Raw genomic sequence first — 24,332 nt, forward strand, 5'->3', positions numbered from 1 at the left:
CTATATACACATAGTCTATAAAAATGCTTGAGTAGTTTAATTCATATCATCTTTGAAGGGTTACTTCATTGTTCAAACAATTTCTCCTTGATTTCACTTTGATTTTTTTAAAGATTTGAGTTAAATGATCAAGCAAGATAAATTATGTGATTAACACATGATTTAAAAAATGATAATTCTAGTTTATAGTGACCAATGATTTCCTACTGTAAAACGTAGGTTTTGCTGTTCTCTAAATCTATTAGAGACTGATTTCCAGTACACCTAGGTTATGGCTTAAGTGAATTGGGTTTATTGTAAAAGAAAGTCAAGGGAACAAACTGAGAATAGTTTTACTTTAGATTTTTATGGGTATTCCTTTTTTGTATTTACTATGTAATCTTCTCTGAAAATGAATACTGAAGTTAGAGGTAAAGGTACAGAGTTAGTTATTAAACTCGAATTGTTCATTAAACCATTGAAGTAGGTGAATATAAGATGACATTCAATGAGGTTTTTTTAGCATTAAGCCTTTTTATGAAGGTAATTGGGCAAGTTTCTGTGGATTTTTCAGATTCTTAAAAAGAAATCATTCAGCTCCTCACTTCATTTCCTCCTTACCAGTGTATTTCCCCTCTAAAAGACACACTTCCTGTAAATCACACATCTAATAAACAGACCTATAAGGTGTTTGTTAGATAAAACACATTTTAAGTACTTACTGTGAACTAGCATTGTTCTAAGTTCTTTAGCTCTATTGACACCTTTAATTCTCCCAACAATCTTGTGAGACAGATTCCAACTCTTTATGAATAATCATGAAGGCATTCTGTCTTGAGTATACCTGTGTAGCTTCTGTTGAGATAATAAAAGAGTCTTAAACAAAGTATAAACAGATTCCAGTTAAAAGCCATGTAAAGTATGTGTGACCTGTTTGTGTTATGAGGAATTTGCATTACTACTTACACTGTTAAAAGTCAGAACATAGAAAAACAATTGTAGGTCAAGCTGTTATTCAAAAGCTGTCGCTGTTTGCCTAGATTGCAGGGATTGGCCAACCTTTTCTGTAAAAGGCCTGAGAGTAAATATCTGGATACATTCAGTCTCTTTTACATATTCTTACTTTTTCCTTTTAGTCCTTATTTTTTCCTTCTAAAATGGGAAAAAAGAACAAAAAACAAAAACAAACCTTAGGTCTTAGGTATAACAGAAGGAGGCTGCTGGCCAAATTTGGCCCATGAGCAATATTTTGCCTATCCCTGGGGTAGACTCATTGGTATAGATTTAGACGGTCCCCTCTGCCTTAAAAAACACCTCTATTTATATGTTTTAAAACGTTTTGGCTTCACGAGATGCTCTACCATCTACCTTTCACCAAAAATTTGCTACCTTTCTAAACAATGAAGGTAGCAGAAAATAGTAAGTCTTTGAGTCTATGTGAGTAGACTCAAGTATGAGTAGACATGAGTATGAGGCCAAAGTTATAAAACCAAGTATACAGAGCTCTGCACATTCTCAATTAAAGAATGTCCTGGAATTTTTCTGTCCGTGATAATTTAAACCAACATGTAAAATCCTCATTCCAGGAATCCTTTATAATAGATACTCATGGTTTCAACTGCTTTCAGAGAACTACTGTTGTACAGGATTTGTCTCACTTGTTTATTGCTCATTTCGAGTTTATGGGAAGAAATATATACACATAAATATATAAAAATTTCCTTCTCCCTGATTGTTCTAGAGTGTCTTTGCTCTCAATAAAACACTGGACCTTGAAAATGTGATTTTTGAGCAATAATATAGAAAATGTGCTTTATTAGTTTAAAATGGTATGTTAATGTGTGTTTCTGAGCATTTCAGCTAGAGATAATTATTTAGGGACTAGGAGAAGCAGTTTATCCAGTGTCAGTGATGATCTGAGTAAGAGGGCTATGTATATTAACCGGTAATTTTGATAATGGATCAGTTGCATAGAAAATTTTCTTTTTAAGAAATTTATCCTATTTTGCATGTGTAAGTGAACATTTGTGTGGGATGAGATTTTCTTATCTCTCTCCTAAAGTTCCCTTATAAAAGCAAAATTGCCACGTATTAAAAGGCAGTAAATTTTTCTTAGGTATAAAGTTTGCTGATTTACCAGCTAAATGCAACTTACTTGATGAACTTTTCTTAATAATAGCAAATCTCTGGAGTATATAGTCTTCCTGAGGAGCATTTTTGTATCAGGTACAAAATGATAATCTGACATCTTTATGTTCTTTTTTTTAAATTTCAGAAAGTACCTGTATGTCACATCTTCTTTTAAAGAGACATTTAAAAACGAAGTTAAAAAGGCAGAAGAAGCAGTAAAGATAGGTATGTAATTATTAATGGCTTGCATCATTATTGTTAATTTATTCAGAAAGCATTAATTGAGCAATTATTGTGGGACATACCCTACTCTAGGCATTGTAGGAATAATCTCAATTAATCAAATTCAATTTCTACCTTTAAGGAACTCTATAACACATTTTCCATCTTTGGTTTTATTTAATGATGATGTTATTTATTATTATAAAAATAATTCAAGTTCTAAGTATACACTTGGAACTATATTGATATATTTTCAAAACCCAGGTTGTCCTGATACAGAGTTAATCATTTTAGAGACTGGTGTTGTATCCACTTTAAGAAGGAATGTTCTACTCATTCACTCTTCCCACCAAAGGACAAAGCCATCCTTTCCTAGTGATCCAGGAGTGAGGAGAAGCTCTATAACTATATTTCATGAATTTTAGAGAGTTTTCAGTCAGTCAAATATTAAGTCATGACGTATGTATGCCCTCTAAATTGTCTTGCCTTAGAGGAAACCCAGTATGGTTACCTAGTCTTGGAATGCGTGAAAACTGTAGAATGAATATGGGATTTTCTGAGGTTATTATCTGTAAGCCATTCTTGCTGGTCATGGAGATATACGATATGCTTGTTTAAAAACGCTTGAAAGAATTTCATTTTATTAAATTATCTTGCTTCTGTTTTAGCTGAATTCATATTGAAAGAAGCACAAATCAAAGTAAACTACACTGATGGAACTTCTTTGTCCTCTCCTACCAAGGTATGACAGTGTCATTTACTTTTTCCTGTATACAGTTGTTTCTTATCACCTACTTCCTAAAATTTTAAAAAAGTTCAGTAAATTAAGTTAATTTTAACATAGGTATATAGAATAGATGAGTGCAGAGAAAGGAGAGGAAGCTCAGCAAGTGGGGAAAAGGCTGAGATTGAGAGCAAAGATGAACAAAACGTGGGGTGAGTTGGGAACAGTGGGGAAGAGCATCATAACTCATTTCTTTAAAATGATAGGAAAAATAATAGCGGAAAGAAGAAAATAATGAAAAGCTAGCAGAAAGAACTAGCCTATAGAGTCTCCCTGAAAATATCTCTTCAAATTATAGCTCCCTATGGACCTAAATAAATGGGGAGAACAAGGAGAAGACCAATAAGCAATCCTTCTTTCTAGGGCTAGGAATTATGTACTATAATTATGAATATTAATAACAATGCTTCCAGCTTACAAAGCTCTTTTCTTATGAGTTATTCCACACAGTATATAAACATTTGCTGTAATCCTTGCAGTATGCCCATGAGTAAGATAGGTTATAAAGGACTATGATTATTAATTATAATGCAGAGAAACTAAGAGAAAAAGAATATTGCCGCAGGACATGTATTGTAAGGTTGCTAACTTTTACTAAAAATATGGCATCAAGGTTTCTAGCACAGTGAATAATTGCATAGCATGTTTATTTGCTTGCATACAATGGGATGAGGACATATATATAGAGAAAAATGCTTCATTTTACCCCTCCTTCATCCTCTTCTACAGAGGATGTATGATTTTTTTTCTGTAATTTGCCCTTAAACTTTCAAGGACCAGAGCTGTATCTAGTAAAGAGCTCTCATATCTGGTGGTCATGAATTCAAGACAAAATGAAAAAGTAGCACGTGTTAACTCCCCAAAGCTATCTATGGCTTTGCCAAAATTCTCTTATCTTTTTCCTTTCACTTTTTTTTTTAAGGTAAGCGTACACCTTTCTTATTGTTATTGATTTTTAAAGAAAAGTTTAAGCATTCTTTATTCTGTCTCTCAAAAAATCAACTTCCTTGGCTTTATATATTTGCGAGACAAGAGAAACAGTCTCTTTCTAATGGGTCAGGACCTTGCTTTCTTCTTGCCTGAGCCCATTACCTCTCATGGCCTCTCTGCTCTGTGCTCTAAGTGCCTTGACAGGAAGGGCAGAGATGGCTTTGAGCGGTTTGCTTTGTTGCTCTGATGCACACTGGTTTCTTTAACTCAGAGGAGAGAGCTAAGCAGAAGGACCTTGGCATTTGACCTCTTAAATTCCTCTAGGCAGTTGAGTAGTTGAATTTGAAGTAAAATACTCACCACCCATTTACCTTTTTCTTTTACTTTAAAGTCAGTGAAAATAAGGTTTAGTCAGAGGTATACCCATCAAATGAGATGCCCATCCTTCACTTAGGTGGATGGAGCATATTAAAAGTCTATTCTTATTTGTGAAATAATCATGCATTATTTCTTTTCTGCATACCAGAGATAGGGTAGTGAATAAGCCAATATATCAAATTAAAAGAGAAGGAAAGAAGGACAGGTGGGCACTGGTATTGAGGCAGTCTGAAAGGGAGAAAGCCCAGGGATGGAGTATTATATAAAGGAAAAGTTTGGGAATTATTAGTTAGGGGTATATTGAACTTGATATAAAGGAGACATTTTCTTTTTGCTTCTGATAATTTTTTTTTTTGTCTTTTTAGGGCTGCACCTGTGGCATATGGAAGTTCCCAGGCTAGGGGTCATATCGGAGCTGCAGCTGCCAACCTACACCACAGCAACTTGGGATCAGAGCCACGTCTGCAACCTACACTACAGTTCACAGCAACACTGAATCCTTAACCACTGAGCAAGACCAGCAGTTGATCGAACCTGCGTCCTCATATTACTAGTTGGGTTTGTTACTGTCAAGCCATGACAGGAATTCCTGATTAAAATTTTTTAATTATATGTTGTTGTTTTTTTTTCCCTGAAAGAAGCTGTACTTTTAGATCATGTGATTCAGCATTTTCTAAATGCCATAGGCAAAAGCCAGCGTCTAGGTACATTGAATGACTTCCGCAAGCTTTCATATAGTTTGTATGAAAGCCACTGTGACGTTATGGGGAGCAGTTACTCTTTCTCTAAAGGCAGAGAACACATCAGAATATGTGCTTTTTGCACATATTCTCTTTTTGAGAACCATGGTTAGAATTTGGTTTGTCTTCTTAGCTATTGGAATTTAATCATTTATCAAGTATTTATTGAGTATCTACTGTGATAGAATTGCATTAGACAATGTGACCTGTCATTGTTATCCTTGTGAAACCTTTAGATAACAGGATAATAAATATCAGCTCAGCTGATATTAATTTAATGGCATAATATTCTCTCCTTACCAAATGTACTTTTCCAGGATGTATTACAGAAAGCATTGGAAGATGTAAAAGCAAAGCATAAGATTCTTCAGGAGAAACGGAGGTAAGACATAAAATACTCTGTTTGCTAGAATCCTCTGCTCTATGTTAAAACAAAATCTTCTTTCTGAGTAGGCATATTTGGGGATTATTGTGACAATTTCTCTTCCCAGCCTGTGACATCTTATGATGTCACCATAATATGGTCAAAATCCCCCAACCAAATTAATCAATGGAAAGTATTTACAAAATATATATTTCATGTACACATATCACATATATTTACATAATGTTAAAACTCAATAAAGAGTGAAAAATTATTTCATTGTCTGATTAGATGAAGAACTGAAGTAGCCAGGGGTTCACCTGACAACTTCACTTTCCCTGTGTCCTTTGCCACTTAATTTCTAGAGGGTTCCTTCCCTCTTCTAGTACACTTACAATTTAAGATAGAATATGTTTCAAGTAAAAGTAACCACTTATATATGGTTAAAATGAAAACAGCAAACATGTATTACAAAACCATTGTTTATTTACATTAGTAATGTTGACTTGCCATCCAGCTCAGGTGTTAAACAAGTTAAACTGAAAGTAATTGCTGTTGTCCGAGTAAAGTCAGACTTTGAAAACTGCAATAACTTTGAGAAACAAATTTTTAGGGAAGTGTTACTATTTTTTAGCATTTTGTGCATGTGTGTGAATTGTGAAGTGCTACGTAATGATAATTTCCCTCGAAACTTAAATTTGAAATGGTAATTTTGCATTTATCAAAATAAATATTAAATAAATATAGAAATCTTCATTGAAGAGCAGAGGCTTCTTTAGAGTCTTCAGAAGGAAAAAAGCTTTTTTGTCATCATAACAATAGGCATGAAAGGTGACCAAACTATATTTTAATAATAATGCCAGTTGGTGTGAACTTACCTTTATAGCAAAATGCTTCTTTTAAATTTGAAGACAATTGGTATGCCACTTAATATTGCAGAGTGATTACATCATATCCTCCTGCACCCTGTTTTGGGGTCCCTTACAAAGTCAGTATTTTTTCAGTTGAACAGCAGGATCTAATTACTGAGTAGACATTATTAAAAAAGGTTTAATTCATATATATTTAACCCTACATGTATATGCATTTTAAAAATACGTATAAACTCATGTCAAGAACTGCATCAGAAAGTCTGATGCACTCTGTATGTAATATCCATGTAGAAGGACAGATAGAACTTTATCATTGTCCTTTAATGATAGATGTATTTAATCAGTCTAGGAAAAATATGTCAGTTATAATAGCCTATGATCATGAATTTGAAAAGAAAAAGCTGTTTTTGTGAAAGGAAGGATGGGCAGAGGAGAATTCTGTTTGATAGCATTCTTGGGTTGGAAGAGGAAAATAACATTTGCTAGGCACCTAATGTCCTTCACGTTTATATTTAACATTATCTCTTTTAGTCCTCACAGCATCCCAATTGGCTGGGCAGGTATTATTCCCATTTTTAGAGAAGATAGAAAGTTGAAGTGATTTATCCAACAATCACATGGTTATTACAAAGACAAGCTTGTATTCGAGGCCGGGTCCATCTTCCTGGTTCTTAGATCTAGGTGCTTTTCATAGCTCCAAACTGCCTCCTGTTACTATGGCTATTTCTGTCATATTCTATGTGTCAATTTCTATTTTTACACTTTGAATACAAAAGTCACATAAAACATAGTATAGCATACAGAGTCAAAGAAAATAGGAGTTAATGTCTATTGCCCTTGTAATCGTGCTGTATTAACTTTGATTTACCTCTGGATTTAGAAAATGGAAACTGAAAAATTTTTTTTTTTGGCCCATTCTAATCTGTGTAGGATATTTGGAGGTTTGAGAACATGCTGAAAGTTAGATGTCATATCCAGTGCTAGGAACACCTAAATTTTAAAGTAGTTGAATCGCCATTTTTCAGAAATGCTGCAGTGTACGTATTAGGCCCATTAACATTTCACAGCTCCTTTGCACTTTCTAGTTCTTGTAAATTTAAATTTGCAAACTCATTTTTGAATCAAGGGATGCTTGTGTTTGACTGGTAGTTATTTCCTATCAGTTTATGCAAAATACTTGGCTATGCAGAGATACTGAGTGTACCTACTAGGTTTCTCAAAATACCTGGGAATTTTATAGAGAGTTCCTTTGATGTTTGCCTTCTAGTTTAATTATTAGCAGTTTGTAAACTGTATTTTTATTTAATAAAAACTTTTTTTTTAACTTTCTAAATGTAATGCTAGAGAATTAAAGAAAGCAAGGACACTGTCCCTGTTCTTTGGTGTGAACATAGAAAACCGAAGCCAAGCTGGGATGTTCATTTACAGTAATAATCGCTTGATCAAAATGCATGAGAAAGTGGGCCCACAGTTGAAACTGAAGTCCTTGTAAGTATGTTTTTGTTTTCAGAGGCACAGGCAGGATGAGGGAGATTGCAGTAAGATTCAGTCTGTGGAGTTGGATGAGTGGTTAATCATAATGGGAGCAGGTGTCACATCCAGTCCCCATGCTTCCCATCAACGCCCAAGCATTAATCTGCCTAATTCATAATATCAGTGGAGCTGCATGCCTGCTCTAAGAAAGAAGCACACTTTTGGAAATCTTACCATTTCTTGTGCCATCTACTCAGGTTAAGTTTTTAATATTTTGCCAACTTAAAGATAATACAAGCAGAGTAAAGAAATTGTAGAAAAGAAGAATCCATAGTCTTATAACACAACCCTGTTAACCTTTTTGTGCAGTCCCTTCATGTAAGAGTTCCCGCCAGTTACCTGCAAGAGCCTGTTTGGATTCCGGAGTAATACATTCTGGTGCTTTCCCAGTGGTCTGTCTGAAACTCCACAGGCTGCTCTCATGAATTATGTAGAGTCCTGAAGAGAGACTATATAGAAAAGCAGAGTCAGACAGGATAACCGTAATGAGTAGAATGGCTCAGGGGAACATTTTTTATCTTGCTCTCTCACTCTTAAGGAATTAGCAGTTCACTCATTTCTTTATTCAGCAAGTACTTGTACTGCAGTATCATGTGCCAGGCACTGTACTAATCTCTGCAGATAAAACAGTGAAGACCTACTACCTTTTGCTGAGGAGCATAGTCCAGTGAGATGGACAAGTATATAAATATATATTTATATTGTATGGGAACAGCAAGAATGTTTTGTAAAACATGTTGATTTACTCTCTTGCTTAAAATCCCAGTGCATGTAGAATAGAACTGGTTTTCATAGTCTTCCAGTGATCTGGCTTCTGCCTGGCTTTGGGACACACACCACCACTACCCTCCGCCCAAAACCACCCCCTCACTGCATTCCCTTCACACCAGCAGGCTTCCTGCTCCACAGACAGCCTAAGCTTCTTCCTGCCTTGCGGCCTTGACATTTGCTATTCCCTCTGCCTTGAAACTTCTGTCTTCAGATCTTCTTACTGCTGGTCTTAGCATGTCACTCAGGTACCAACTCTGAGTCCCCTCCACAGGAAGGTCTTCCTGGACTGTCTGATTAAAATTAGCCTCTGCCATCACCCCTCTCTGCCTTCTCTCTCTTCACATGATACAGCACCTGCTATATTTTCCTTATACTACTGATCATCATCTGAAATGATCTTGTCACCCTTAATGCCTGTTATTCTTCAGTAGAAGAGAAACTTCAAAAACTAGGACCTTGTGTTTCTTATTCACAATATATTTCTAGTTCCTGGAATAGGGCTTGGTGCTGAGCATACATGCATCAGTGAATGAATAAGTGAACCAACAAACAAATATATATTAGAAGCAAGTATCAGGTATAAAGAGAGCATCTTAGGAGGGGCAGTAAACCAAACGGAGGGAAATTAAGTCAGGCTTCCTGGAATAAATGATGCTCCAATTTAGATTTAAAGAATGAATAGTGAAAGGAGGGCAGGGTGGAAGGGGAAAGTGGTAAAAAAATGGTAAGCAGCACCCCAAATTGGGAAGGCATGACTTGTGTGCCAGGCTGCGGGCAGTGGGGAGCCCCTGAAGAGTTAGGCTCCTGGATGCCCTTTCTCTGAACTGGCTATGTCACTAAGCAGAATATCCCAACTACTGCATCAGGAGTTGCTGAAAATGTGGGGAAAAAAAATGAAGTTTATCCATCAGGCTATTACTTTCTCAGATAATCCAGCCTGTAGATTTCCTTATTAGAATTCAGTGAGCACCCATGGACCTCTGCAGTGATAAGAAATCCAACCTGACAGGCAAAATGAGGATGAGGAAAGTGACTCTCTGGCCAGCATTGTTAGGGGGACCTTGTTGGTTTATCACTGCAAGGCATTCTTAGGGGTGTTTAATGAAAAAGGGCCTCCTATTCTCACCCTCCCTGACTCCCCATGTGAGGTTGTAGGTTTGGAAAAGGAGTCATATTAATTCAGTAATGATATATTAAGAGATATTATATTATGGGACCAATACACCTGGGGTGACCATAGACTTACATAAACAATTGCAACTATAAGATAGCTTGTTAAACGTTGACATGGTCCAGACCAAATGATTGAGTTTGCTTTTTAAAAATGGCTTTCAACAGATGAGTGTATCTACTTTTTCCTTAGCTCAATGTCATGTGTTATATATGTATTTATTCTTTCAGACTTGGTGCGGGTGTTGTTGGAATTGTTAATATACCCTTGGAGATCATGGAACCATCCCATAATAAGCAGGAATTTCTCAATGTCAAAGAGTATAATCATCTTCTAAAAGTTATGGGACAGTACTTGGTCCAGTACTGTAAGGACACCGGGATCAGTGAGTACTTAATATTCATAGTAAGAGATATTCAGTGGAGGATTAACTTGGTGATTTCTTTAAGGTGAAATGATTGTACTGTTTCAGGTAACTAGTAACCCAAAACCCTGAAAGAGACCCTGCATTAAAGAAAACAAATGTAGGAGTTCCCGTTGTGGTGCAGTGGAAACGAATCTGACTAGTATCCATGAGGACATGGGCTCGATCCCTGGGCTCACTCAGTGGGTTAAGGATCCAGCATTGCCATGAGCTGTGGTGTAGGTCACAGACTCAGCTTAGATCCCATGTTGCTGTGGCTGTGATGTAGGCCAGCAGCTATAGTTCTGATTAAACCCCTAGCCTGGGAACCTCCATATGCCGTGGGTATGGCCCTAAAAAGCCAAATAAATAAATAAACAGATAAATAAATAAATGAAATAAGAAAGAAGTTAGTTTCAAAATCTTTCCTGAATATTATGTGCAAATAAAGCAACAGCATAAAAATTGTAAGAGGAGGGCAGTCAGAGAGCTGTATGAATTGGTAACTGATCATGTAGGAAAGAGGCAGAAATTTGCTGGGAATAAGCTGAGAAACCCTCAAAGGACACTATAGGACTCTACTGTATAGGGGTACAGGGTCCCATGTGGACCTGAGAATCTCCTATAGTAGTGTTGTTTGTTTATTTGAGGGTTTTTTTTGGGGGGGAGGAAGTTGGCCTTGGGGTGCAGTGGCTTGGTGTGGGACCTCAGTTCCCAGACCAGGGATTGAACCCGTGCTGCAGGGGTGAAAACGCCGACTCCTAACTTCTACACTACCGGGGAACTCCTTTCTGCAGAATTATTATATCATGCTGTAGCATAATCATTGTTGACCCTGGATAGTTGTAGATATGCTAAACCTTGTTTTGTATATCTAACAAGTCTTGCATATATTAAGTCCCTAAAGATTTAGATTAAAAATCACTAGACTAAATATGTTTGAAAAAGTAAAAAGATAAACTTCAGTTTTCTGGAAAATTTGACTTATTCTGGTCACCTCACTCTCCAGAGATACCTGACCAATGAGGTAGTGTGCTATGCATTAATTAAATAAAATTCCTTTAAATTATGCAGACATAGGGCTTAATTTGTAGAAAGAAATAGACAGGCTACTGTGTATTTGTTCAGTGATTTGCATGAAGTATGTATAATTCATGCATATCAAAAATTATGTCTCTACTCTTGAGACAACTTAAAATCTCATTATTCCTGCACTTGAAGTTGTAATTTTAGAATATTTTCTTTTCTTTTGTACCCGCTCTGCTTGGTCCTAAAATTTTCTCTTACCAATGAAATAGGAAAGAGTGCTGAATTCAGGAAAAAAAAAATGTAACAGTGGGAATGAAGTTGAGGGCACACATTTCCTGCCAAAGCTGGATTTTTTATGTCATGATCTAAACCCTCCTCTATGAACCAGTAGCATCAGCATCACCTGGGAGCTTATTATAAATGCAGAATCTCAGAGTTACCTGGTGGCATAGTGATTAAGGATACAGCATTGTCGCTGCTGTGGCTTTGTTCACTGCTGTGGTGAAGATTCAATCCTTGGCCCAGGAACTTTTGCATGCCAAGGGGGAGGCCAGAAAAAAAAAAATTGCAGAATTGGAGGCCTCACCCAAGACCTATTGGATTAAAACCTGCATGTTAGCAAAATTTACAGGGGATGTGTATGCATATTAAAGTTTAAGAAGCACTTCTCTGAAGAGTACATCCGTGCAACTTTGACTTAGCATAGGCATACTTTTTGTATATGTATTTTTTTTTTCTTCTCAGAGACATGTTTGTAGTTATACTAAATGTAAGAATGACTACATTATTTGGCTGGGTGTCCTTAAAGCTATAGAAAATAGAAATATACAGAGTGAAGTATACTCTATACAGAGTCAGGGCCTACTCACAGGTTTTTAAATGCTAGCATGACATGGTACAAAGGGAAAATGTTAAGCATTTGAAAATTATGTAATTTGCCTCATTCTCATATCTTCTCTGTAGCCCCTTCCTTGTCTTGCTTATCCTTGGAGTAAAGAATTAAGTCTTCAGAAAGAATTAGGCATTAAATTTAAAGGTGATAGGAATGGTCTCTATCCAGCCCACATTTACTCAGGACAGTCATACTCAGTCCTGACTCTAGGGGGAGCTCTCTAGAAGCTCCTTTGCCTGGAGTGTGGGTGCCCTCCCAACATTGTACCTTCAACTCCAGGGTGTCACTTTCCAGCCTTACCCCTTCTGTGGAACTTCCTGTCCCTATCTTTTCTACCTCATTTTTTCAAAACCTTATCAATGGATGTAATGAGATTCAAAATGTGTAAGCTATATTTGTATTTTAATTGTTATTGGTTAATAACATGTTGATTTCTTCATTCCATAATTGTCTGGGAATCGACTTAGAGCTAGAGGTTATTCTCCCAAAAGCTGTTCTTCTAGAAGGAAAGCAGAGTAAAGAAAGCATAGTGAGCACGTGTATTTGTTCACATGTCTCACAACCCCATCCCCAAACTTCATTATCAAACTGAATCAAGTAAGCAGGGTCAGAATCAGTAGTCTCAGGAACTGTGCTGAGGAACCCACCTTCAAGGTCTTTGCTCATTATACATCATGCTTGACTAATACTCTGAGCCAATATTACAGGACACACAATTTTAATGAAAAGTATTTAGGTAGATTTTTTTGCCTTATAAATAAAAGATGCAATCTTTGTAGTTGCTATAAATCTGATGTGTTTCTATGGAAAACTGGGCCCTTGTAAAAATCGAATCAGCAAAAAAGGGAAATGGAGAGGTAATGACAGTGTCATTTGTTGAGTCTGCATTTACTTTTGGCACAGTTAATGCTGAGAATCTCAGCAGTGTTTTTCTCATCTCTGAGTCTGTCCTCACCTTACTGTCTCCTGTTATGTTTTCTGCAACTTTATGCATCCTTACAGTAAAATGGAAATATTAATCATCAGATTTTTCAAGTAGGAAGAGAAGGAAAAGATAGAAATAGCAAATGAAATTTGAATTTTAACAGAAGTTCCCACTGTGGCTCAGCAGATTAAGGACTCAGTGTTGTCTCTATGAAGATGCAGATTCAGTCCCTAGCTTTTCTCAGTTGGTTAAAGATTGGAGTTGCCATAGTTGTGGCATAGGTTGCAGATGAGGCTCAAATCTGGTGTTGCTGTGGCTGTGGCATAGGCCTCAGCTGCAGCTCTGACTGACCCTTAGACCAGGAGCTTCCATATGCTACAAGTATGGCCCTAAAGAGAAAAAAATTAAAAATAAAAGCAAATCTGTGATGTAATAAGCACAGCCTTTCCCAGCAGAACTCATAGGGCCTCAGGATGGCAAGGTTAAAATCATTTAATCTTGTCAAACTCCCACCCCATGCTTTAATCCCCTCTACCTCACTTGCCCCAGGCAAGTGGACAGACTCCTGCCCTAGGCAAGTGGGCAGACATTTTAAGCATGAATGGGGTTTCCCATGAAAGAAAAATTGCTACTTCTTGAAGTAGCCCATGAATTTTTGCACAAGTGAGTTAGAAAATACATTTTCATAGTAATGTCAAATCTATTTCTCATGCGTTCTCTCATTCTTTCCTCTGAGCTTGGCATGGAGTGTTATAGGACTAACAAATCAGATATGGTCCACCCTCTCTGAGAATTTATCATCTAGCAGGGCTAACACAACTTGACAATTGGAAATAGGACTGTGCTCAACAGAGAAGAATGAATGTGTAGAAGCCAGCAATCGGGAGCTCATGGTTTAGAGGCCAGAGAATGCCTCCCAAAGGAAGACATACTTCCTGAAGGATGAGGAGGAGTTAGCAAGGCTGCCTTCATTCCCCACCCCTGTGCCTATGAGGCATGGGCCTGAAGCCTTTCAGATGACCCCCCTCAAGATATTTGAAGTTTACTGTTTCTCTTTAGTCTTATTTTATCCTAACACCTCCAAGTTCTGTTGTTATTCTTTGACATGGTGTTTAATAGATTCACCATTTTAATGTTATTCTTTACAAAGTATATCACCCAGAAACAAAAATATCAGATGATACCTGAACAACCTTGAATAAAATGGGATAATCATCTCTTTAAGTTGTAATTTTGTTGCTATAGCCTAATACGTTAATTCTCAGTAAGTGCATTATTGATGCTCGGTGTCTTTATTACCAATTAAAATTCTTAATAAAAAAACTTTAATGTGTTGGAGTTCCCGTCGTGGTGCAGTGGTTAACGAATCTGACTCGGACCCATGAAGTTGAGGGTTAGATCCCTGGCCTTGCTCAGTGGGTTAAGGATCTGGTGTTGCTGTGAGCTGTGGTGTAGGTCGCAGACGTGGCTTGGATTCTGAGTTGCTGTGGCTCTGGCTTAGGCCGGTGGCTACAGCTCCAATTAGATCCCTAGCCTGGGAACCTCCTTGTGCTGCGGGTGCAGCCCTAGAAAAAGACAAAAAGGCTAAAAAAAAAAAAACCCTTTAATGTATATTCTTATTAAGCCATATCTCTCTTATAGTTTTCCTGTAATTGTTTTTGGACCCTAGTGTAGAATCATACATTAATTCCTATTAAATTTTATCACCTTATTAGGCCCATTTTTTTTTCCATGTTGTCAGGACCTTTTTTGGAATCTAATGTTGGCTGTTAACTAATGTGCTGTTTTTCCTGTTATGTTATGTTTGGCCAGTGTTTTCTCTGATTTTATTTAAATCCTATTGCACAGGACAGGGCTGCCCACTGATGACCTCCAGTGAGGTAGAAATGGGACACTGGAAAAGGGCAAATAGTCCATTACAGATCTTCCTATTATACTGTCACCTAACTCCTATCACTTTCTCAATTTGTGTAATTTTGAAAGTAAGGGATAATAGTTATTAGATGAATGATTCTTTTAAAAATGGATAATATTCTATGTCTTAGCTTGGGCTGCTATAGCAAGATGACTATTAAACTGGCTGATTTATGAACAACACAAATTTATTTCTCATAGTTGAGGAGACTGAAAGTCTTAAGATCAGGGTATCTGCATGGTTGGGTTCTGGTGAGAACCCTCTTCTAGTTTGCACACTGCCAACATCTCATTGTTACTGGGTGTAGCTTCACAGGTTGTTCCATTCTATTTATTTCTTGTAAATTGGTAAAATCCAGCAGCTTGAACAAATTCAGATGTGTGTTGTTGTTTGGTCAGAATGCTTCACAGGTGGCAGTATGTTCTATCAGGAGCCATGTATTTTTGATTGTCTCTCTTTTAGTGGTATTAACGGTTAATGATCATTAGATTCATTAGGAGTTCCAAAGTCTTATATTCTAATTCTGTTATATTTTCATTGCTTATTAACTTTAAAACTTCTATAAAGAAAAACCTTCATCTACCATTTAGTTGGTAATTTACTACTTGACAGCAACAACAGTAGAACTCTCTACCACTAAACAAATTGCATTGGTTAAAATGTTGATTAGATGAATTAGAGATAAAATTAAAATATTAAAAAATAATACAGACATTTTGCCTGATTTATATGGCGTAAATATATGCTTTGTTTAAAATTGTTACTTTGTGCAAGCCCCCAGCAAATAGCAGGATGGTTCAGGAGTTCAGTGGATTGACTTTTTTTTTTAATCGCATTCTTAGATTGTATCCATTTACGCTGCCTTCACCTGGTAATTGAAATTATCACCATTGACAGCACTTATGTTTCCTTTTCTTTCTGACTGCACTTGTATTATTATCATGATAATGACACTTTTTTTTTGTATCTACAGTATTTCTTGCTAAAATATCTCAGAGGATCTGCCTTATATTGCAAATAAAAAATGAAAAACCCAGCTATTCTTTTGTCTGGAATTAAATACACTTTGATTCCTACAGTTTGAATTTTCCCCATCATATCAGAATCAAGTCCTTAAAACTCTCTGCATTAGTATGCTTATGTGTACCTTAGTCTAAAGAGTAAGTTGTATCTAATGACTCTGAAATTAAGACCATGAAATCAGAATTAAACATAAGTTGTATTAACAACATAAAAATGATCTTTAGACTTTTGAGGACATTAAGTCTGTTAGGGGTTTTGCATATACTTAAGTAAGGTGAGTCCTAGTAGAAAGATAAGTTATGTCAACCCAGATAGCTGACCATGCTATTGCGCATGATAACACAGAACTTTTTGTAAATATGCTGTAGATTATATTATTATGTCTAATTTTGATTTCCACATTTTAGAAAAGATAGGGAAAAAATTAGTGTATATAAAGAAAAAATATGAAAATGACTAAATAAAAATATAACCTGAAAGTGGAAAGTAATTTCTTGATCAGGAAAGACCCAGTAGAAACTTAACTTTCCTCTGATTTGTTTTTGGAAGGCTTGTCATCACGAGGCCTCCAACCATCTTCCTTCTAGTCTCCAGTGCACAGAATGATGTGGTTCTGAACTGGAAGACGGGAAGCACTGGGGGACCTTAGAGTGTAGCTAGGGGTCTTGAATCCCTGTCTACCAGTGACTATCTAGAATGGCATGATGTCATATATATGCTACAGCTTTTCAAATATGTATAGATGTAGTTATGGGAAATAAGGTGTAAAATCGCACAAAAGTGTGATAGAAATTATGTTGATTAATTTTCTCATCATCGTGTATTTCTTCAGGTGTGGGAGTAGGGGGTTCTGAAATCATTGTGAAGCTTAGTAAGAGCCTCATGGGAAAAAGCTGATTTGAAACAAGACAAAATGATGCTGCATTATCAGGTGAGGTAACAGAGCTGACACTTAACATAAGTTGGACCGATTCTGCAGATTCCTGAAGTTCTGCTGGGGAGCCTGCTGTGCTCACCACTCACTGCTGATGACATCTCCTCTTGTTTTCCTTCAATTCAAATAGAGTCCTTTGTGAAGTCATTACATAGGCCTCTCTCATTTCATGTGCACCAAACTCTCTAAGCCTTCATGGCAGTTCTTCCTGATAAGTGGCAATTGGCCTTGAGAGTATATGGGCATCTCTACCAACTAATTGAAATCGGCGTATCAGTTGAAACCAGTTTGCCATCCCTAAGCCAGAGATGTCATCAAGAGGATAAAATGATAAACGATCACACTATGGATCCACTTAGCAAGTGAGGGTCTAATGTTTAGCTTAGCTAAGAATGACAGAAGTAATGACAAACAGGACAATAGTCAACAGAGGAGGAGGTATGATTTACAGTCCCCCGAGAATGGATGTGTAATTTCTGTCTGAGGAGATCTTTGCAAATAGAATGTACTCACCTATCTTAATGTAAAACTACCTGAAGGCAGGAACCTGATTTAAATACCTTCTCCATCTTATGATTTTCCTGGTGCTTTGATTTTATAAACTGTTCTGGGCTTCCTTATTTTTATTGAAACCATCAAAGCCTTGCTTTGGTAGTTCATTACTGAATTTTATTACTTCTTCCTTTGGCTAATTGTACATTCTGCGAATAGATACGAAGCTGACATCTAGGAGAGTGTTACATTTCTCCTTTTTTTAAGAGGCAAAATCTATGTGAATTGTTCTTTTAGTTATTGGTTTTTGGCAAATTTTTAGTAAGTTATTGCAGTAGTTCTCATTATGTTTTCCTGGTTTAAGAGGCTCCTGAAAAATTAACTAGATTAATTTAAACATCAGGAATCTTCTCAATAAATTGCTCTGTGCATAGCTAGCAATAAATTAAATTTTAGGTTTTCTCAGATACTCATTCTGGAAATTAGGGCTTTGATTCTGTGCACATTAATCCCTCATTATTCCATTAATTTAACAAGCTTGTTGATTATTCAAACAAAAGTCTCAAGATATTCTTTTCTAATTTTGAGTATCATCTGTTTGCTTATAGCCATTTCCTATTTATAAGAGTAAACTGAATTTTAAAATCAATATCTTGAGGATGTTAAAATAATATAATTTTGAAATTAATAAATTTGGGGTTATCTCCATAACACTCTCCATAGGTGAGTGGAAATATTTAAGATGTATTTTTTAAAAATCAAGTACTTTTTCTTTTTTTGAAATTTCACTCTTTTGCTCTTAATTTACTTCTGGATGAAAGGGTAATTTTACAACCTTTCATTTACACATATTAATAAAAGTGCCTTATTAAAACCATATATTAAAAGTATCCATAATTGTATGCCACTCTATTCGTTAAGACCAACCTAATGAATTTCATTATTTATTTTACTATTTCTTGCCAGACCATGATAGACAGGAATTTTTTTCTAGCTTTATTGGGGTATAATTGACAAAAAAATGTATGCTTGAAGTGAACAATGTGGTAATTTGCTGCACATACACGTTGCCAAATATTTACTAATATACAGTTAATTAACATGTCAGTCACCTCACATAGTTACCTTTCTGCATGTATCTGGGGGGTGAGAATGCTTAACATTTACCCTTTTAGCAAATGACAAGTGTACAGTATAGTATTATTAGCTATAATCACCATGCTATACATTAGATCCTCAGAATTTATTCAACTTATAACTGAAAGTTTGTGTACTCTTTGGCCAACACCTCCTTATTTTCTCTGGCCCACAGTTGCCGGCAACCACTATTCTATTTTACATTTTTATAAGTTCAACTTTATTTTTTTTGATTCCACATATAAGTCATCATATAGTATTTATTTTTCTATGACTTATTTCACTTAGCATAATGTCCTCCAATTTCATTCTTGTAGCAAATGGCAGGATCTCCAACTTTTTTATGGCTAAATAATATTCTATTCTCTGTTTCTGTCTTTGTCCCTGCCTCTCTCTTTCTTAAACACACATTTTCTTTTCTGTTTTTTTTTTCTTTTTATGGCCACACCCACAGCATGTGGAAGTTCTGGGCTAGGGCTCGGATCAGAGCTGCAGCTGCAATCCTTTTCTACAGCCATGGCAACACTGGATCCAAACGGCATCTGTGAACTATGCTGCAGCTATAGTGCAGTGCTAGGTATTTAACCCACTGAGCAAGGCCAGGAATGGAACTGACATCCTCATGGAGACTACATTAGGTCCCTAACTTGCTAAGCCATGGTGGGAACTCCACTCACATTTTCTTTAATCATTAACCCATCAATGGACACTTAGGTGGTTTCCATAGTTCCACATCTTGCCTACAGCGAATAATGTTGCAGTGAACATGGAGTACAGATATCTTCTCAAGATACTGATTTTATTTTCTTCAGATGTACACTCAAAAGTGGGATTTCTGGATCATGTAGCAGTTGTATTTTTAATTTTTGAGGAAACTTTATACTGTTTTCCATCATAGCTGTACCAATTTACATTCCCAGCAGTGTAAAAGGATTCTCTTTTCTCCATATCCTCAACAGTATTCGGTATCTTTCCTCTTTTTGATAGTAGCCATCCTAACAAGTGTGAGGTATTATTGTTTTGTGGTTATGATTTGCATTTCCCTGATTATTAGTGATGTTGAGCATCTTTTCATGTACCTATTGGATATTTGTTACATCTTTTTTGGAAAGCTGTCTATTCCAGGTATTTTGCCCATTTTTTAATAAGAGTATTTTTTTGGTATGCAACTATATGAGTTATTTGTGTATTTTAGTTATTAACCCCTTATCATACAAATAATTTGGAAATATTTTCTCCACTTCTATATTTTGCCTTTTCACTTTTTTGATTTTTTTCCTTTGCTATATAGGAGCTTTTCAGTTTGATATAGTTTCACATGGTTTATTGTTTTGATTTTGTGGCTTGTGCTTTTGGTGTCATATCCAAAAAAAGTCATTGCCCAGACCAATGTCAAACAGTTTTTTTCTGTATTTCCTTGTAGGAACTTTATGGTTCAGGTCTTACGTTTAAGTTTTTATCCATTTTGAGTTAATTTTTGTGAGTGGTGTAAGATTGGGTCCATTTTCATTCATTTGCATCTGTAACTAATTTCCCCACCATTTATTGAAAATACTATTTTTTCTTCATTGTGTGTTCTTGGCACCCTTGTCTAAGATTAGTTGACCATATATGTGTGAGTTTATTTCTGAGCTTTCTATTCTGTTCCATTGGTCATTTTGTCTGTCTTTATTCCAATGTCTTGATTACTGTAGCTTGTATTATAATTTGAAATTAGGAAATGTGATCTTCCAGTTTTGTTCTTCTTTCTCAAGAGCCCTGGCCATTCAGGGTCTTTGTGGTTTCATACAAATTTCATGATTGTTTTTTGTGATTCTATGAAAAATAGAGTAATTTTCAAAGGGATTGCATTAAGTCTATAGATTGCTTTGAGTAATATGGACATTTAAAAAATATTTTTTCAATCAAAGAACATGTGATATCTTTCTATTTATTTGTGTCTTCTTCAATCAGTATCTTAATAGTTTTCAGTGTATAGGTCTTTGATCTCCTTGGTTTAATTTAAAGTTTTTTTTAATTGGTTTGGATAATTTTATTTTTATTTTATTTTATTTTTGTCTTTTTAGGGCCTCATGCACAGCATATGGAAGTTCCTAGGCTAGGGGTCATATTGGAGCTGCAGCTGCTGGCCTGTACCACAGCCACAGCAATGCTGGATCTGAGCCATGTCTGCAACCTAACCCACAGCTTGTGGTAGTACCAGATCCGTAACCCACTGTGTGGGACCAGGGATTGAACCCTTGTCCTCATGGATACTAGTTGCGTTTGTTACCCCTGAGCCACAATGGGAACTCCAGTTTTGATGACTTTAAATGAGATTACTTTCTTAATTTCTCTTTAAGATAGTTCATTGTTAGTGACAGAAATGCAACTGACTTCTGTATGTTGATTTTATATCCTGCACCTTTACTGAATTCTTAATTAATTCTAACAGTTTCGTGTGTGTGTGTGTGTGTGTGTGTGTGTGTGTGTGTGTAGTTTTTCATATATACTATCATGTCTTCTACGAACTGGAAAAAATTTAACTTCTTCCTTTCTGATTTGGTTGCCTTTTATTATTTTTTCATATCTAATTGCTCTGGCTAGGACTTCGAGTACTCTATTGAGTAGAAGTGGTAAGATTGGACATCTTTGTCTTATTCCTGATCTTGAAGAAAAGTTTTTAACTTTTCATTGTTGAATATGATATTAGCTGTGGGCTTGTCATAATAGCATTTATTACATTGAGATACATTTCTTCTGTAACTGATTTGTTAGAGTTTTTATAATGAAAGAGTATTGAATTTTGTCAAATGCTGTTTCCATACCTATTAAGATTATTATATGATTTTTATTCATTCCATAAATGTGATGTATCATGTTTATTGACTCAGCTATGTTGAACCATTCCTACATCCAGGAATAAATGTTGCATGATTCCTTTATTGTTCTGTTGAATTTGGTTTGCTTTGTTTTGTTGAGGATTTTTGCATCTATATTCGGTAATAATATTAGCTTGTACTTTTTTATTGTGTCCTTATTTGGTTTTGGAATCAGGGTAATACAGGACTTATAAAAGGAATTTGGAAGTATGACTTCCTCTTCCATTTTTTGGAAGAAATAGATAAGGATAGGCATTATTATTTTTTTTTTTATGTTTGATAGAATTCACCAGTGAAGCCATCTGGTCCTTGGGCTTTATTTGTTGGGAGATTTTTGATAACTGATTCAGTCCCTTTACTCTTTCTTGATCTATTCATATTTTCTATCTCTTCATGCTTCAATCTTGGTAGGTTGTATGTTTCTCAGAATTTACCCATTTCTTCTAGGTTATATAATTTATTGGCTTATAATTGTTTATAGTAGTCTCTTTGATGATCCTTTGTATTTCTGTAGTATCAGTTGTAATATTGCCTCTTTCATTTTTGATTTTGAGTCTTCACTTTCTTTCTTAGCTAGTCTAATTAAAGGTTTGGCAGTTCTGCTTGTCTTTTCAAAAAGCAGCTCTTATTAGTTTCCTTGATCTTTTCCATTTTTTCCTATTCTCTATTTTATTAATTTGGTTATGACCTTTGCTATTTCCTTCCTTCTGCTAAATTTGGAGGTTTTTCTAGTTCCTTGAGGTATAATATTAGGTTATTTGAGATCTTTCTTGTTTCCTAATGTAGGTGTTTATCACTATAAACTTCTCTCTTAGAACTGCTTTTGTTGCACCTAAGTTTTGGTATGCTGCATTTCCATTTTCATTTACCTCAGTATATTTTAAAATTACCCTTTTGATTTCCTCTTTGATCCATTAAATGTTTAGGATTCTGTTGTTTAATTTATACACACTTGTGCATTTTCCATCTTTCCTCTTCTTGTTCATTTCTATATTTTTTACCATTATGGTCAGAAAAGATACTTTATATGATTTAGTATTTGTAAACTTATTAGAACTTGTTTTGGATTCATGGATTAAGATGGCAGAATAGAAGGACTTGAGCTCAACTTCTCTCCTAAAAACAGCAAAATTCACAACTAAAGACTGAGCACTCGTGACCCAAATGGACTGGAAACCTTAAAAAAGATACCCTACTCCCAGAAGAAAAAGAGGAGGCCACATCAAGAGGTAGGAGGGGCGATTTCATGATATAAACAACCCCATACCTCCTGGGTGGGAAGCTCCACAGACTCGAAACTAACTGGTTCACAGAGACTCACCTACAGGAGTAAGAGTTCTGAGCCACACATCAACCTCTCACGTGTGGGGATCTGGCATGGGGAGAAAGAGCCCAGGAGCAACTGGCATTGAAGGCCAGTGGGGCTTGTGCACAGGAGCTCCACGGGACTGGGGGAAATGGAGACCCCCATTCTTAAAAGGTGCACACAGACTTTAACATACACTGGGTCCCAGGGCAAAGCAAAGTCTCCATGGGAATTTGGGTCAAACCTGACCGCAGTTCTTGGATGACATCCTGGGAAAATGGGGGTGAACAAGGCTTGTTGTGAGGGAAGGACATTGAAAGCAAAGCTCTTGGGAATATTCAGCAGTGTGCCTTTCTCTGGAGGTGGCCATTTTGGGAAAATCTGGCCCCACCCGTCAGTCAGCTGCTGAGAAGCCCTAGGGCAAACAACAACCCAGGTGGGATCACAGCCCTTCCCCTCAGTAAACAGGCTACCTAAAGACCCCTCAGGCACACAGCTGCCTCTAATCCCATCCAGAGACTAAGCCCCACCCACCAGAGGGATTAGAATCAGCTCCACCTACCAGGGGGCAGGCATCAGCCCCTCCCATCAGGAAGCCTACAGCAAGCCCACCCATACCAACTTCAACCACAAGGGGGGCAGACGCCAGAAGTAAGAGAGGCTACAATTCTATTATCTGTGAAAAGGTCAACACACCAAAAACCTATAAAAATGAAAAGACAGAGAACTGTAACTCAGATGAAGGAAAAAGGAAAAACCCCAGAAAATCAGCTAAGTGATGAGGAAATTCTCAGCCTCCAGGAGAAAGACTTTAGATTGTTGATGCTGATGATGATGCAAGACATTGGAAATAAACTGGAGGCAAAGATGGATAACTTACAGGAAACACTAACCAAAGAGATACAAGATATAAAACTTAAACGAGAGAGATGCAAATACAATAACTGAAATAAAAAATTCACTAGAAGCAGCTAACAGCAGAAGGCAGGAGGCAGAAGAACGAATAAGTGAGGGGTGAGGACAGATTAGTGGAAATTATGGATGCAGAAGAGAAAAGAGAAAAAAGATTGAAAACAAATGAAGAGAGTCTCAAAGAACTCTGGGACAACGTGAAATGCACCAACATCCAGAAGGAGAAGAGAGAAGGAGAGAAAAAAAATATTCCAAGAGATAATAGCTGAAAACTTCCCTAACATGGGGAGGGAATCACTTACTCAAATCCAGGAAGCACAATGAGTACCATATAAAATAAACCCAAGGAGGAACACCCCAAGACACCTACTAATCAAACTGAAAAAAATTAAAGACAAAGAGAAGAATCTGAAGCAGCTAGGGAAAAGAAACAAATAACACACAAGGGAACCCCAATAAGGTTATTGGCAGATTTTTCAATAGAAACTCTGCAGGCCAGAAGGGAATGGCATGATATACTTAATGTGATGAAAGGAAAAAACCTCCAGCCAAGAATACTCTACCCAGCAAGCCTCTCATTCAGATTTGAAGGAGAAATCAAAACCTTCACAGATAAGCAAAAGCTGAGA

The 24,332-nt window shown here is 36.5% G+C and overlaps 1 protein-coding gene across 1 annotated transcript in view; it reads left to right on the forward strand.

Annotated features, from left to right (window-relative positions):
* Positions 1 to 24,332, forward strand: part of MORC1 (MORC family CW-type zinc finger 1) — a 172,494-nt gene that overhangs the window by 55,114 nt on the left and 93,048 nt on the right. Inside the window, 5 exon segments of the mRNA XM_047752969.1 lie at positions 2,255 to 2,334; positions 3,000 to 3,073; positions 5,481 to 5,545; positions 7,744 to 7,887; positions 10,105 to 10,259. Of these exon segments, the coding sequence (XP_047608925.1) occupies positions 2,255 to 2,334; positions 3,000 to 3,073; positions 5,481 to 5,545; positions 7,744 to 7,887; positions 10,105 to 10,259 (518 nt within the window).

The sequence above is a fragment of the Phacochoerus africanus genome, chromosome 1 (assembly GCF_016906955.1).
Source record: "Phacochoerus africanus isolate WHEZ1 chromosome 1, ROS_Pafr_v1, whole genome shotgun sequence".
Classification (NCBI taxonomy): domain Eukaryota; kingdom Metazoa; phylum Chordata; class Mammalia; order Artiodactyla; family Suidae; genus Phacochoerus; species Phacochoerus africanus.